Raw genomic sequence first — 15,526 nt, 5'->3', positions numbered from 1 at the left:
TCAACCAGAAACGGGAGGTCAAGTTTCAACAGGGGCAGAAAGGGGAGCCAGCAGATATGTGTCAGACCTCAAAGTTACACATGACTAGCCTATCTTACAGCCCTAGGTTTAAAACATATATATGGACGGAACACTTTATTTTGTATAGTGTGGGTATGCTTTTCTTTGGGCGAAAGCCATAGGCCTAATTGAACCATCGAATTTCCATTATATTTGAATCGAAAATATTTAGATTTTGTTTTATTTACAAATATTTTGTGAATTCAAACTAATTAAAGAACAATCTTAAAATATTAGAAAGGTTTATTACCTAGACTTCCTCATCTCGTACGTATTTTGATTGTTTTGAATCAGGCCATTATTTAGGGTATTTATTTATTTAAACTATTTTAATCAAATCAAATACATTATGATAACCGGTTAATAAAATCATTTAGCAGTATTAATGAGTATAATGTGGGATTGGGAACAATTAAGCAGGCCAACAAGAGAGTACAAAACGTAATCCCTCTGTTAACTCCAATCCTTTCGAGCCCATTTCATTCACTAAATCTCTGTCCAACTAAATTCGACCCGCGTTTGCATTGGGCATCACCAGTGGAGCTGTAGGCCTATCTGACAGCTGCTGGTTTTGGAGTAAGTAAATGTTTCAGTTTAATTAAAGGCCGTCGAACGTTTCTATTCAAATATCGCCTCAAATGCAAATGTCGCCTTTCAGCACATTAACGAACCGAATTGACTGCAGTTTCGTTCTTACAACACAGAAAATACGCCAGGAGAGGGCCATCAAGGCGCTGAGTGTTTTGTAGTGAGATTTTCTGTATTAAACACTAAGATTTGACCACAAACCTGTAGGGAGCGCCTACAAATTAACCAGCAAACGTGCAGCACGCCTGCAGACACACTCCCAGCCGACTCACACCTCCGGAGCCGGCTCATCTTTAATCAACATAACACCACCTAGTTATTCAGATCCGGCGTTTATAGGTTTCTACACTACTAAAAAAAAAAGATGTGAAATGTGTAATTGTTTGGTTGCAAATTCAATAGAGTTCCCAAAACCTATACCTCTAATAATGTTTGTATTCACTATTTGTTGTGATTGTACCCTACTTAAAAGACCGGTACAGCAGTTGATCCGTTTACTCCAATCAGTACTCTCAATAACAAGATGCCTGATTGTCCACGAAAAGGCATTTTTCAACCGTACCGAGCCATCAGTGGAAATCAGCATTGGTTTCTCTTACCCAGTCTCTCAGACTGCATGGCACTTGCTTTTCCGCCTATGGTTTTCCATTTCAAAGCCCTCTGTCTCCATGTAAATACCAAAACACAGTAATCCAATATGACCCCATTGCAAATTTTCCAGAACCTATGGGGGCACGGGCTGCTGGGTGGGGCCTTTTCTGACATGAGCCACACACTTATCCCACTTAACCTCCAGAGAGAAGCCACCAGAACCCCTCCACCACCACCAGCCCCAGCCCCAGATTTATTTGGTGGAGGAATGCTCAGCTTTAAGCTGCACTCCCCTAAAGGAGCCCTGGTCTGGGCGCTGGGGTCTAGGTCTGGGTCTGGGATCTAGGGTCTGGAGCCTAGGTCTGGATCTGGGGTCTGGGATGTAGGATCTGGGGTTCTTTGGTCTGGGTCTGGGAGCTAGGGTCTGGGGTTCTTTGTTCTGAGTCTGGTGTCTGGGATATAGGGTCTGGGTCTGGGTCTGGATCTGGAGTCTGGGGTTTGGGGACTGGGGACTGGGGTCTGGGGTCTGGGGTCTGGGTCTGGAATCTAGGGTCTTGGTTTTGGGGTCTGGGGTCTGGGTTTTCGGGTCTGGATCTTGGGTCGAGGTCTGGATCTGTGGTCTGGGGCTCTGTTAGCATCCTGCGACGATGAGGTCAAAGGAAGCATCAAAAAACCTTTGGTGCCCATCAGGCAGAGAGGCTCAATAGAGAGCAGATACTCCTGTCCATGCGTCTTTCATGTATACAACTGCATGTACTGTGTAGAAACACGTGAATCACTACATGCACACACACACATGCAAGCGCCTAAACACGCACACACACAAAAACACACACACACACATGTGGATGCACACAAACACACACAGACACACAGTCTCAGTAAAAGACTAGAGCGCTGTAGCGCACATGAAAACAACATGAAGACAATATTTACACTGCACTAACTTGATGAAAAATAACCTGAGGATTGTTCTGCTTCCTATTTACCATTGTTTGTTTATGGCACGCAAAACCAGTTTCACTTGGATTGTGTAGTCAGGAATCTAAAGAGGGAGTGATCCTTATCTCTTATGTCTGGTAAGAGAGAGAGGGGGCATGTTAAGGCTGAAGTAGAGACTTTTTCTGACACATGGTCCACATGTGAGCCTCCGTCTATCACACAGCACTGAACTGCAGAGAGACCGAGAGAGAGGGGAGGGAGAGAGAGGGGGAAAGGGAGAAAGAGAGAGAGGAGGGCAGGCTGTTGTTTGTCATGAGGGTAGAGCAGAGCTAGGCTGTATTATGCTCCAGTACTTGCAGCGTAAAGCCACTCGTATATATCAGCCTTACGTCGAAGGTACCAATTAATGGAGTCCTGCTTTCTGGTCCTAGTGTTACAGGGCCGGGCCTGGTGACTACACATATACAAAAAACACTTCCATTGAACACAACATCTTTTCTGAAGGACCACAAGCCACATGCCATATGTCACACCACAGAGAGACAGAGTCTTTGAAGTCTATAAGTTTAAAATGAATTTGAATGTAAACATCTACGATTCAATGTTCAGTTGTCATCGTTGAAGTAGGCTATCTATAGGGCGCTATTTTGGACTATGTTTTGGCATATGAATACATCAGTAGTTAACAGAGGTCTCAATAGTTTTAGTCAGTTTAACTCCGCTGTATTAAGGTGGATTACAGTAATAATGGTGTACTACTGTATTAATGAATCAAATGCTAATGTTTTATCTATGTGGCTAGTAATTCAGAATTATGAGCTGGCATCACTGTCGTCAATAAACCATCTCAATCAAGCGGGGAAATGTCTCCACAACACATTACTATCTCCCCTGTCAAACCTTGGTCGATGCGCAACCATCAATAGGCACATCCCCTAATTAACTAAAATTGTTTTCCATCAATACCTGTAACTGACCGGCTGAAGAATTGATGAGACCAAGGGTTGACTGGCATAAAAACGCCTGACAGGGACAATTCATCAACAGGTACAAGAGTATAATTCTCCGGGCTAATTGAGTAGAACATGGAGGTGATTCAAGAATGTGCCTTCCACAATATCGGATCCAGGTTTAGTTTTTTGGTCCACCTTAATGTTAAGGCCTGAATAACTTGCGTTTAGAAGGTCATCAGAATGTAAATTGAAAGTCTCCTCCTTTCTGCTCCACCACCACCCCACGCCGAGGCTCTGTGGGTCAGGATAGCCATAATGAAGTTGGGGAGTCATTACAGTAGTTGAATAGGCTAACCTTGTGACGTTTCCTCTGCCTATCACGTTGAGTTAGGGCTGATGACTCCCGTAGACAACATCCTCCATTCAGCAGCGGTGCCACCAAGTCTGTACTGCTTATCATTTACAATCTGCAAATAAACAGGACAGCATACATTACATCACTTGTAGCAGCACCATGATCAATTTGAGGAATGCCTTTGAAGGTCTGCTTAACAAAGTGTGTGTGTGCGTGCATACGTACATTTGTGTGTGAAGGTGTGTGTATATTTGTGTATGTGCATATGCGGCTGGGTGCTTGCATGCACGCTTGAGTGTGTGTGTGCATGTATGTGTGTGTGTGTGTTTGTGTGTGTGTGTATGTGTGTGTGTGTGTGTGTGTGTGTGTGTGTGTGTGTGTGTGTGTGTGTGTGTGTGTGTTTGTGTGTGTGTGTGTGCGTGCGTGTGTTTGAGTGTCTGCACATGAATGGTTACGGACCTAAGGGACACAATTTGTGACCCATAATTGTTTTTCCTGGGTTTTGATAATGACAATAAAGAGAAGTCTGCACACAATATATGTGGTGTAGTCTAGAGATAAAGGAAACCAACACAAGTAAATTTAATGGGAAATGACCCGCAGAACTTAGACCCCAGAATACCAACAACGTATTACTTTTTTTGTCCTATCTGCAACGCCTCAACTCACAGAGGGCCTGGCCACTCCAGAAATAAACAAGTCACTTTTGGATTGGGGTATACATTGTTACAGTAGTTGTATAAAAGCAAAGCATTGACAAAGTTCAACCTCATCCATCACTGGTGTCAGGCCCCTGGACCTTTTAATAACCTCTTGGATCCCGAGAGCCCTAACCCTGTAAAGTTTATATAGTAGTATTGACCATCGGGCAACTTGCTTAGCTAATGAAGGCAAACGGGGCCCGGTGATGGAAAGCCTAGCACCGTGTCAACACTGCCCTCCATTTGATGACACCTTCCACTAAATTGAAATGTGCTGCTAATGGGTCCAAGTGTTTAAAGAAGACTAAGCCTGGGTAATTGGCAGTGAGCTAACCGCCCAGTCAGCCCCCCCCCTCTCTCATTCTCCCTCTCTCTCTCTCTCTCTCTCTCTCTCTCTCTCTCTCTCTCTCTCTCTCTCTCTCTCTCTTCTCCCTCTCTCTCTCTCTCTCTCTCTCTCTCTCTCTCTCTCTCTCTCTCTCGCTCTCTATCTCTCTCTGTCTCTCTCTCTCGCTCTCTCTATCTCTCTCTTCCTGTGTTCTCTTGTCCTCCTGTCCCTCCCTCCTCTTATGTCCCTCTCTCTCACACACTGTAAGGAGCCATGCGTTGTTCTTCATGTATCATATATATAATGTATACATATAGATATATGTATGCCCATCAACAGCTCTAATAACTTTTTTTATTTTCTGGCTCAATCAATAAATAATCATTCATATAGGACCAATTGTCTATGAACCTCCCTTTGGAGAAAGACACATGTATGCAAAACACACACAAACAAACGCACAAACATGTGCATGCCTGCGCACACATGCATACAAATACACAGTTCCTTTTATCTTTCTATCCATCTTTCTATTAATATTTCTATCTATCTATCTATCTATCTATCTATCTATCTATCTATCTATCTATCTATCTATCTATCTATCTATCTATCTATCTATCTATCTATCTATCTATCTATCTATCTATCTATCTATCTATCTATCTTTCTTTCTTTCTTTATTTGTAACTGTCTATCTCTACATATTTCCATCCATCAACAACACAAAGCATGCGGTTGTAACTGTTTTGCTCATTTCACGGAAAGCACGAACTCACAATTAACAACAAAACATCAGTAACAAAATACTGGATACAACGAACAGGTTACTGGATACTGGATACTCAAATAGGAGCAGAGCTGGCTCTCTGAAACCAGCTCCTCACTATCTGTTGGTATGTGTCTATTTGGAATCACCATAGGGGCATAGTTACTGGAGGGCTGTTGGCCAGTAACGTCGCTTTCAGATCGGGTCATCCTCAATCAGTACGATATGTCTCAGAGCAACAGCTGCATAAAGGGAACTTACTTAAAAATGCATGTTAAAATACGAAGCTTATTATCTTAAATTTAACTTACCAATGAAAATGTTTCATAGTAAAATAATAATAAAAAAATACAAAATGACCAAATATTTTTGTAGGCCTATATAACAAATATATCTAAATGTTTTGTGCACGTTAGATATGATTTCCGTGTCAACTGCATCAGGAAGTGAACGACGAGCAAAACATATTTTTTTGGGAATACCCTAAATTGGGGTTAAGGAGTTTGAGACCTCGCGCCCTTTGCGTCCCCATGCAGAGCTATTGAGACAGACATTTGGAGGAGAATTGATGGTCAATGTTTGTCCAAGGTGGCTGACCAGGGAAAAAGCTCACTGGCGTTTACTTGCGAATTAATCGTTAAATAGGTTTTCGAGGCTCAAGTAGCCCAATTCTGTCAGGGCTGTAGGCCACATCTGAATAGGGGGGCGCGCTTATGGTTAATAACAATAGTGCGTTCTAATGGGCGATTTGGTAGCAATAATATGTAGACAAAATTCTATTTTGCAAAACGAATCAAATAATATTGCAAGGTGATAACACAGACGACATTATTAATAATAGAGAAAATAAACTAATTGTCTAAAGAATAGACTGTAAGAACAATATTCGCAGCGTAATAATAAGACCAACGATGCTTGAAGGGGGAACCTTGGAAATAACTGAACAACACTAAGACGCGATAGGGCCTATCCCGTGACCTGCCACGTCGCTTCCGACAATTAGGCTAGCCGCATCCACAGAAGCACCAATATTGGAAATAGGATGGCAACACACTCAAATTAATGTGATTCAACATTTCACAGCGATGCACACTTATTTGCCCATTATGGTCCCAACCTCATTACGTTATTACTATAGTACTGCATGCATGAACAAACAGTTGAAAGTAAGTAGTCCTATTCATTGTCAGTAGGCCTACTTATTAGATGTAGCAGCCCATTTTGCATAAGGCACAGGCCTAGCAACACAGACTGTGTCGACACACAGCACCAACAGCACAAAGTGCACCAACACATTAAAAACAGACTGTTCATCAACTCCAATTTCGAAATACATCCAGATAAAAGAGCAATAATTCAAATCAATATCAGCCCTACTATTCAGGAAACCATACTAAAGGGGCATACATATGAGAGAACAGGAGAGGCCTACATTAAGTCCATGCGCATCGTTCTCAAGAACACCAGAACGGAGCAGAAATCATGCAGAATGGTTGAATTGGAGAGTATATTCAAACACTTAGTTCTTATTGATAATGTTAATGCTACATAATCTTTTCATCGAACGTCTCGTCAATTCCGATACATTTTAAAGAAAATTAGCCTTCTCATGAAAACGGAACTTCGGGAGTGTGACGGCAGAAAAAGACGATGCGAGGATTTTGTGGATAAACTGTAAATGGCATTAAGAGTAAACAGGTTAAATCCTATTAATTCATTGAGGCTTAGTTTAAATTATTTTATTAGCCTTGGACTGAGGTTAAATAAAATGCCCAAACGCAGTACTGCTGTACAGCTGCAATCTATGAAAGAAGTAAGTAGAGGCCGGGCGCTCTGCAGCGGAGATCGGCTCCTATCGGGAACAAAGACCGGGCTCCGGGCTCTGGGCTCTGCGCTCCGCGCTCCGGGCTCCGGGCTCCGGGCTCCGGGCTCCGGGCTCCGGGCTCCGGGCTCCGGGCTCCGGGCTCCGAGCGCCGGGCTCCGAGCTCCGAGCTCCGCACTCCGAGCTCCGGGCTCAGGACACTGGGCACACTGTTCCGGCGCGTTCCCTTGTTGCTTGGTCCCTCACAACCCAACCGACGGACCGATAGCGCAACTTCTAATGATGTTGACATATTCACACAACATCGAGTGAGGTGGTGGTCTTTCACGGTCGCCTCTGAGTTTTCCAAACACCCTTTATAAGTCTGAAGTCTGTCCCCTCCACCCGACTTGTTAAAACCACGCCTACTCAGCGATACAATTGGTCCGAAAGCGTCAAAGAGCCAATCACCGGAGTGCCCCTCATCTCGTAACACACAACACATCCATCCAGTATGAAACCTTTGGGCACAGAAGCTCTAGGAGAATCTTAGTGCTGGGACCTTACCACCTCTCCTGCCGCCGACGGACTCCTTTCACTGCGAACGTCCTCACGGAAATGTGTGTGTGCGTGAAAGAGAGAGGAATAAAGTGTGTGCGCGTGTGTGATGGTGCCTGTCTGGAACAAGTAAAGGCAGAGGAATTATCTGGCGCTATCGATATATTTCAACACATCGCGTTCGCTTGAGGACTGAGAGCAATAAGAAGGGGAACGCATTTTAACAGGATCGCGATCCTGTGACCAGCAGCGAGGAGAAGCTGCACTCAATTAAGAGACTCGCCGTCGTCTCATTCAAACGATGTCCGCGCGACAAATCACAGATTTTTACCGAATTCCGCACTCTGGTACCGCATCGAAGACCGACGGGAAGCGATTTACTTTTTAGAGCCACACTTTCGCGTTGAACTCACTCAGAAAACGGCACTTTTGACGCAACTTGTGGACAATAAGCGGACGTTCCTGCAGTATTTACTGTGGATTTCTTTGTAGATTTCCTTCCAATGTAAGCTTCTTCTTGGTTCTGTCTGCTTTACTTCTGGTTCTTCATGATCCAAGGTATAACTTTATACTAGGCTTGGCCAGTGTTTATTCTAAATCCAATCCCCAAAAAAGATTCGGTACCTGAACTTGGATGAGCTTCCTGATGAGAGACCCGGTCATACCAGGAACAAGTATGGCTTATCATCCGTTCATACCGCACCGGGGTCCGGACTTTGCCATGAGTGCAATGCTGGGTCACCAGCCGCCCTTCTTCCCGGCCCTGGCGCTCCCTCACAACGGATCCCTCTCTCTGCCGGGCGGCCTGGGGAAGCCGATCATGGACCAGCTGATGGGCGCCGCGGAGACGGGCCTGCACTTCTCCTCGCTGGGGCACCAGGCGGCTGCGGCCCACCTCCGGCCTCTGAAGACCCTGGAGCCTGAGGAAGAGGTGGAGGACGACCCCAAAGTGCACCTAGAAGCTAAAGAACTCTGGGAACTCTTTCACAAGCGAGGCACTGAAATGGTGATCACTAAATCTGGAAGGTAAACACAATCGGTTCTTTAGTACTTAGTATATTTAGGAAGTGTTCCACACCCGAGGCAAATATTGCGATACATACGACAGTTTAGCATTTAGTTTGGTCATTGATTTATTAATGATATGAAATGTGATAGCTAATCATAAATCCTCTTTAGCCATATCCCTATTATAAAGATTTATTTCGATATGTTATGTGCACATTATTTGATTAAACCTTTTATTCCATTTGTCTGTCATCTGACTAATAAATAACACTGCAAAACCTGGAGACTAAATAAGTAAATCACAGGCAAACTCCAAGGGCAAAATAGTAAATACTTTGCAACTTTACAAATAACAATGTATTTAAGTACATATTAATGCAATTACGTTAATGTGAATAAATCTCACTAAGGCAGAGATTTTAGGTAATTGGTAGTGCATGTTGAACAAGGCGTAAGACGTGCTTTATGCCTGTTAATGATATATATATATATATATATATTAAACAATTCATAACAATTGCTAAATATAGAAATTGGCAGAGCACCGAATATCATATATTTGTGTGTACATGTACATTTCTTGCCTAATTACTTATTGTAGATTCTAATAGTTATGCCTGGTTTCTACATGATCAAATTGTTATCCGACCGTAATGGTCCATGCAAGATTTGTGTGTATATACATATATATATATATATATATATATATATATATATATATATATATATATATATATATATATATATATATATATATATAAACATAAAAAGTGATTACCATAATCAATTATATAGTAAATAGCGGTATTAATTGGTTATCGGTGTGTGTGTGTGTGTGTGTGTGTGTGTGTGTGTGTGTGTGTGTGTGTGTGTGTGTGTGTGTGTTTGTGTGTGTGTGTGTGTGTGTGTGTGTGTGTGTGTGTGTGTGTGTGTGTGTGTGTGTGTGTGTGTGTGTGCGTGCGTGTGGAGTCCCATAAAGATGGCGGCTCGTATGTGTGCAGGGCCTTTGAAATCATCAAACATGAAGTCACTGTCAATCCAAACTGTTTTCTAAAAATCTCACACCAAATGTTTGCTTTTTTTCACAGGCGAATGTTCCCCCCGTTTAAAGTGAGATGCACTGGGCTGGACAAAAAGGCCAAATACATTCTCTTAATGGACATTGTTGCAGCCGACGACTGCAGGTATAAATTTCACAACTCTCGCTGGATGGTGGCGGGCAAAGCCGACCCCGAGATGCCCAAGAGGATGTACATTCACCCGGACAGCCCCGCCACGGGCGAGCAGTGGATGTCAAAAGTCGTCAATTTTCACAAACTCAAATTGACCAATAACATCTCCGACAAGCACGGATTTGTAAGTTCTACTAATGTATGTCTATTTTTCTTACTACTACATTTTGCATGCCATTGTTATTGTTGTTATTCTGTATGTATGTATAGCAATTATATATAGCCTAAATATTTGAAATGTAAATTGCTAATTTGTAGCCTATGTTTCATTGTTGGCACCTTTAGATAGCTTGAATATTAATTTTATTGAATCGTATAATGCTACGTGGTGTATTGAAAATAAACCAAACGTAACGTTAATTATTACCATTTTATTACAATACTGGTTACAATAAATTACTCATCAGACCGTAATTATGTTTTATGGATTACATTTTGATTGCAAGGAGGAAGGAATTATTTAATGTTTAACCAAATGATTGATGTAATTCGACTTGTAACTGAATCATAACCACAACAATTCAACAGAATAGTATCATTGTGTGATATTCTTTTAAAGAAGGTGATATTTTCTCTTGCAGACCATACTAAACTCCATGCACAAATACCAGCCCCGCTTTCACATCGTGAGGGCCAACGATATTCTTAAACTACCCTACAGTACTTTCAGGACTTATGTTTTTCCTGAAACGGATTTCATTGCGGTGACTGCATATCAGAACGACAAGGTAAAGACTAATCTGACTAAGCCTATACACTCTGCGATAGAGCCAATGTGGCCCTGCATGATTACAGGCCAATGTTCTCTCATGCACTCAAACGTTTTGTAGTCATAAAATATGAAGACCATATTTGTTTAAGCGTGTCAAAGTAGACATTGTGAGCACGGATAGCAAAGTGGTTTATACTATATGCATTGGAGTGTGTGTGTGTGGGGGGGGGGGGGGGGGGGATACACAATTCTCAAGAATGCACGTTATATAGGTTCTCTTCGTTTTATTTAATCACATGGAAAGGATTTGGCAGCGGCCCAGGCAAACATTGAGTGTGTGTGTGGGTGGGTGGGGGCATATGTGTGCTATAAGGATAATGGACGTCACCTTTCGCGTGGTGTTATGTGCAACATTTAGGTCTTTGGTGTCAAGAAAAAATTCCGTTAATGTTTTGTTACCACATACGTTTCAGAAATGTTTGTGAGAGAGAGAGAGAGAGAGAGAGAGAGGAGAGAAGGTGGTGGGGGGGGGGGGGGGCGGGCTATAGAGGAAGAGTGTGGAAGTAACATTCTGTCCGGGTTTACACCCTCACCAGAATCGTCCAAAAGGATGAAAAATCCCACCGAAATGCGCCAGAGGGGTTATCACCCCAGGGCTCCGGTATATACACTGTGTGTGTGTGTGTGTGTGTGTGTGTGCGTGTGTGTGTGTGTGTGCGTGCGTGCGTGCGTGTGTGCGTGCATATGTGGGGGGGGTGGAATGTATTCAAATTATTTCCAACGCCATAACAAAACAAGTGTAGCCGACATGTGTGTATGTAGTGTATATGCCAACAATATATGCCACGAAAATGTTTAGTAATCAGTCTGTTTTTTCTCCACAGATAACCCAATTGAAAATTGACCATAATCCATTTGCAAAAGGCTTCCGTGATACGGGAAACGGAAGACGGGAAAAGAGGTAGGCCTTTCCAAATTAAATACAAGTTTGAACGGCAAACCTTATGGAAGCGATTTGTGGTTAGTTATTATTATTAGTTATTAGTTTCTCACGTTCACATTTCACAAGAATTAGGAACGATATTCATACGATTGTGTAGGGTTATAATATAAGTAATAATGTTAACAATGTTATATATAAGTAGGAATCTTAACCTATACAATAAAAAAAATCTATAAAAATGAATATTTAAATGATTTACATGTTTTTATTATTTTATTTTTATTTTTTAAATGAGATCACTTCATTAATCGCACTGGTGTCGACCTCATCGAACGACGCAACAAACGGCTCACCAAGTTCTGTCTCCTCAGGAAACAGCTCGCGCTTCAGTCCATGCGCTCCTATGAGGAGCAGCAGAAGAAGGAGAACGGAGTATCGGACGATTCATCTGGAGAGCAGGCCCCGTTCAAGAGCTTCCCTCAGGCCGCCTCCCCGGCTGTTTCCAACGTACCGCACCTCAAAGGTAGGGAGGAGCTCCTAGAATGAAGGATCCTTATTCTTATTGTGTATTATTTAGGCTATTATTTATGGGTCTACGATAGCTTTAAAATAAAGATTTATTGAATGTTGTATTTGTATGTTTGGTTCTTTTATTGTGAATTTTGTTATTCTTGTGGATATTATAAAGGTTCAGCATAGTTTGAACTCATACTTCAAATAATGCTCTACAAATGAGTTGCAACATACAGTAGGCTAACTTCTTTCAAAGATAAGGCTATCTTTGAAAAATAAGAATTATAATTATTTGCCTTTCATTTAGTAACAACATAATTGGTTCATAAAGACCAAGAAAATCTATTCTCTGTTATCAGCCTCATGAGGCCCTGGGTCCTTGGTGGCCGTCCTCACGATGCTCTCTTTTCCTCTTCCCTGACCACAGACTTCTGTGAGAGCGACGAGGACAGCGATGATGAGGACAAGGACGGCCACATGAAGGACCTCCCCGACTCCAGCAAAATCTCCACCACCACGGAGGAGGGGCGGGACCCCGAGGCGCGGCCCGCCGGGGGCCATGCCTTCTGCAGCAGCGACTCCACCAGTAGCCGGTCTCGCGGCGACTCCAACACCACCTCCACCACCTCAAGGACGGAGAAGAGCCACGCCGACTCCAGGCACAGCCCCGTCACTGCCATCTCCAGCACCACCCGCTCCGGAGAAGACCTCAAGAGCCCGGGCAGGGACCAGGGGGCCCTAAAGGCGGAGGAGTGCAGCCGGTCCGTGGGGGGTGGCGGCAAGGACGGCTACATGCCCCTCAGCATGCACTCGGACCCCCCTCACCTCGGACACGGCCACCTGCATAACTTTGGGTTCCCAACGGGGCTGGGCGGTCAGCAGTTCTTCAACCACCCCTTCCTGCTGCACCCGGGCCAGTTCAACATGGGAGGGGCCTTCTCCAACATGGCCGCTGCGGGCATGGGCCCTCTGCTGGCGGCGGTTTCGTCGGGCGGGGTCAGCACCATGGATACGGCCAGCATGGCGGCGGCGTCGGCCCAGGGCCTGGGAGGAGGGCACGGCCTGCCGTTCCATCTGCAGCAACATGTCCTGGCATCGCAGGTAGAACCAGTTTCTGATACCGCTCCGGCAACAACAGGTTATATCACACCAAGCGGCAACAGGCATCTATGCAAATGCACCACTTGGAATTCATGTTGTACTTCACGACTTCATGTTGAAGGCAGATTGGCGCATTGTTGCCATCCATCGCTTTGTGTGGTGTGATTTGGTTTATGTTCTGTGAAAATGTAACGTGTGTGTGGGGTGTGTGTGTTTTGTGTGTGTGTGTGTGTGTGTGTGTGTGTGTGTGTGTGTGTGCGTGTGTGCAGGGGCGCTGCCAGGAATTTTGGGCCCTATGAAAGATTCTAATTTTGGGCCCCCCCACCCCCCCAACATCTATCGACAGTTTTTTCAAAACAAAAAACATTTCAAGACATTTCAAAAAAAAAAAAAAATGGCAATAATATATTATATTATTAATTGCCATCCGCGGGCCGTGGGCCGTGCTGCGTTGGGCTGGGCCCTTAGAATCAGTACCACTTTTCCCCGCCAGGCAGCGCCCCCGTGTGTGTGTGTACTTATGTGTACGTGTGTGTGTTTGCAAACTTTGGCAAGCATAGTATTAAATGAAGATGTTTGCTTAATATTTGCCATCGAATCATATGAAACCGGCTGCTACTTTGTTAAATGATGATTATCTGCTTATTTTATCAATTTGTTGAACACAAAACAGATTCTCCCCATGAAATCATTGTTAAAAATCCAAATCAGATCCAAATAATCTGTATTAAGTGCACAGCAGCACATATTGCTGTAATGTGCTGTTATAATGCTGCTGGTATCATTATTTTACATCTTGCCGGTAAATGTTTAGTCAATTGTTCATTTAATTTACAATGAAGCTATGATAGCAACCTGTTACAAAAAACAAACACAAGTATCTGTGTAAGTGGAAGTTGGCACTTTGAATGTGATCGCTTATTTTAACAATTCCACAAACGCCCCTCGCGAGTCTGAATTAATTACTACGTGACCTCAAATAGAAGCTGCGTGGCCTGGGCCACCTTCCTATTTTTGCGCCGTAATAGGGGCGCCTCTTACGTGATCCGGACATTATTAATCGAAGACCCCGGAGCGCATACTAAAGTGTTTTCTCTGTCTTCTCCCTCCAGGGCCTGGCCATGTCTCCGTTCGGAGGTCTGTTCCCCTACCCCTACACCTACATGGCGGCGGCCGCGGCCGCCTCTTCCGCCGCCGCCGCCGCCGCCTCCTCTTCGGTGCATCGACACCCCTTCCTGAACGCGGTGCGGCCGCGACTCAGGTACAACCCGTACTCCCTGCCCATGAACATGTCGGACAACACCCTGCTCACCACCGCGATGCCCTCCTCGATGGTCAGCATCGGAGCAGAGCTGTTGAAAGGAGAAGGCATAGCCCCGAGTCCAGTTTCTGGCTCTCAGGATTCTACATCGGAGGTGAACAGTCGCTCGTCAACTCTTTCGTCCGGCTCCGTTTCCATGTCCCCCAAAACGTGCACGGAGAAGGAGTGCGCCAACGACTTACAGAGCATCCAGCGCCTGGTCAGCGGCCTGGACTCGAGTCAGGACCGGCCGAGGAGCGTGTCCCCCTAATACTTTTACACGCTTCTGGTTCCTTCTTTTCCTCGTCATTGTTGTTGGATTTGATTTTTTTGACCTTTTTGGAAAAATATGTTGAAGGTTATAGAAACATTATAAACACAAAGTCTAAGATCAGTATTGGTTTAAGACAGAAAAAAATCGAAAAAAAGGAATATTGAAAAAAAAAAGATTTTGAAATGCACTTTGGTTAATAGGCCTACACATCGGATATATGTATATTTCTACTTTTGTTAAATTAAAACAACACTTCCTTTTTTTTTCTGTCATTTAAATACCATGCAAGTATTGAAGCTGAATAGTTGGCATGGATGTGAGGCACAGATAAGGGAGGTGTTACTGCTGTGTAATGTCCGACGTTTTGGTGTGTGCAGTTGCTAAGTCAACTAAATGTGTGTTTAATTAATATGCACTCAGAATTGTTTGACCTATCATAACTCACTTCAATTGACCTTATAAAAGGCTGCTGTATTTCGTTATGGCCCTATGAATTGATCAATCAGCCTGGCGTATCACTACAGGTCAGAGGTGGCATGCCGTGAAGCCCTCGCCTCTTCACATTCTCTTTTGACGAGGCTGTCAAATCAAATTGCGACGAGAAATTGATGAAACAATGTAGTCCACCCATTGTCCTGTGGCTAAAATGTTAAGTTAAAATGTATTTGGTATACTTTCAATGGTAGGCCTATTCATTTCAACCCACCCGTGAATGGGATCGATAGTGGCACCTCGGACCTGGTTGGGCCATCATGCAAAACCACTGCGGCGGAGGAGATGGGCCTATAGCATGCGGACAT

General features: G+C 43.8%; 1 protein-coding gene across 1 annotated transcript; it reads left to right on the top strand.

The window, feature by feature from the left end:
• Positions 1–8,277: 8,277 nt before the first annotated feature.
• tbx3a (T-box transcription factor 3a) lies at positions 8,278–14,723 on the top strand (the record flags this gene model as incomplete). The annotated part of the gene is made up of 7 exons (XM_079734543.1): positions 8,278–8,669; positions 9,740–10,007; positions 10,465–10,611; positions 11,480–11,556; positions 11,910–12,061; positions 12,479–13,152; positions 14,265–14,723. 7 exons carry the CDS (start codon positions 8,278–8,280, stop codon positions 14,721–14,723), a joined length of 2,169 nt encoding a protein of 722 aa, XP_079590669.1.
• Between the last annotated feature and the right edge of the window lie 803 nt (positions 14,724–15,526).

Source organism: Pollachius pollachius (assembly GCF_949987615.1).
Source record: "Pollachius pollachius genome assembly, chromosome: 4".
Classification (NCBI taxonomy): domain Eukaryota; kingdom Metazoa; phylum Chordata; class Actinopteri; order Gadiformes; family Gadidae; genus Pollachius; species Pollachius pollachius.
This window is presented reverse-complemented; position numbering and strand designations above follow the sequence as displayed.